The following is a 1,857-nucleotide window of genomic DNA, read 5'->3' as shown; positions in this document are numbered from 1 at the left end:
GCAGAAAGCCTCATCTTTCTCCTGCAGAACAGCTGGTAGTTTCAAACTGCTAACCTTGCGGTTCACAGCTTGAATCGTAACCATTTCACTACCAGACTTCCTTGGTATACCTCCCTAATTCCTATACTGGCATAGCCAGAAAACACTGATTAGTGACTTCATCAGTTATGACAATATTTTGCACAACAATGACCTTTCTATTTGATCCCATCCATCCTACATAAACTTTACCTTCTTCTTACTTCATTTCTCAACATTGTATACCAGATAACTAGCTAATTTGGAATGCCATTACCTAAGAAGATCTTGGCAAGTAACAATCACTTAGTCTCGTGGTTCTCACACTGCACATACGTAGTAAACACCTGGAGCGTTTGTTAAAACACAGATTGCTAGGCTCTATTCCTAAGAGTCTGGGTTGAGACGCAGAATGTTACATTTCTACCAAGTTTGGGAGTGACACAGATGCTGCTGGTCCAAGGACTTTGTGTTAAGGGTCTCTGGCTTAGATAAGCCCCTTGAAAATATGTTTGCCATCTTAACAGATAATTCTAATGTTGGTAATATCAAGAAGTACACCTATGATACTCTATTCCCCTGTACCCCTAAACATCTACTTTAATAGTAAATAGGATTTTTCATGAAGTTAATGGATTGATAGTGTAAGACATAAGGATTCAAGAGAAAGAAAAAAAATGGACTGGTTGAGGATAAGTCAAAATAGGTATTTTATAATTAACTCGAGAATTGAATCCCAAACAAAGACACTTGTACCATAATAAGGCTTTTTTGATGTGAACAGAGTAAAGACTTAATCAGATAAAGTAAACTGAGAATAGACAATTTTACTGAGAAATAAGTATGAAGTGTCCTATAATATGATATGATAAAGGCTATAGAGGTGAGTTATTTGTTATGCATACATATATGTGTATGTATGTGATAATAAATCCACAAGATAGGACAGAATACACTGGAAATATTTTTCAAGGGGTCAGTCCCAAAGTTAGAAGCATATGTTTTTCAGTCCCAAAGTTAAGGCATATGTTTTTCAAGGCCTATGATTAAGTTAGAAAATGTATATATTTCTTTTCTCTTTGCAATAATAAATTATCCCTTCATTCCTAACACAAGGTGCTGATTCTTTCAAGAATGATGGGGTCTACTCCAGGTATTTTACAACTTATAAAGAAAATGGCAGATATAGCTTAAAAGTCCAGGCTCAAGGAGGAGCAAATATTGTCACACGAAGCTCACAGCGTCCCAGGAATGGAGCTCTCTCTATACCAGGTTGGACGGTAGATGGTGAGTTATTCGTGTTATCAGAAATCTAGTGTTCACTTGAAAAATATTTGTGAATTGATAGGATTAATGCTCAAATTACTGTTCTCTCCCCTCACCCCCCATTCTGGAATGAAATTCTAGAGAGACGGGAGTTTGTCTCCAAATTAATCTAAACTTAGGTACAGTGCGTATATGTGTGCCTAGTAAGCACACAGTAAGTGTTAATTATTATTATTAGAGAACATCTTATCAGTACCAATAATAATAAGCCTGATTTGGACCCAGGAGAAAGAAAATAGGCCAATATGTTATAAGCATAAATACAAGCCACGGACAGAATTTATCCTTCAAATTACATTTGCTATGAGAGTTACATAAACAAGTAAACATTTATTTAGGGTATTTTTATAACGTCCAAAGGAAAAAGATGTGTGGAGTAAAGTGATGACAAGGATTAAGATCAAATTATTTGATTTAATCTTTGTTCTGTCAGACTCATTATGGGAAAATTCTTCCTTTAGTATCCTAACCAGGGTCTTGTAGGAGAGAATCAGTAACAAATTGTTTGGGTAT

General features: G+C 35.6%; 1 protein-coding gene across 1 annotated transcript in view; it reads left to right on the top strand.

The window, feature by feature from the left end:
* LOC102829226 (calcium-activated chloride channel regulator 4-like) overlaps positions 1-1,857 on the top strand; it is a 42,603-nt gene that overhangs the window by 37,310 nt on the left and 3,436 nt on the right. The window contains exon 12 of the mRNA XM_006831071.1: positions 1,135-1,305. Coding sequence (XP_006831134.1) covers positions 1,135-1,305 — 171 coding nt within the window. The remainder of the gene's footprint in view (positions 1-1,134; positions 1,306-1,857) is intronic.

The sequence above is a fragment of the Chrysochloris asiatica genome, unplaced genomic scaffold, assembly GCF_000296735.1.
Source record: "Chrysochloris asiatica unplaced genomic scaffold, ChrAsi1.0 scaffold00002, whole genome shotgun sequence".
In the NCBI taxonomy this organism is placed as follows: Eukaryota; Metazoa; Chordata; class Mammalia; order Afrosoricida; family Chrysochloridae; genus Chrysochloris; species Chrysochloris asiatica.
The sequence above is the reverse complement of the archived record's forward strand: the minus strand, read 5'-3'. Positions and strand labels throughout refer to the sequence as shown.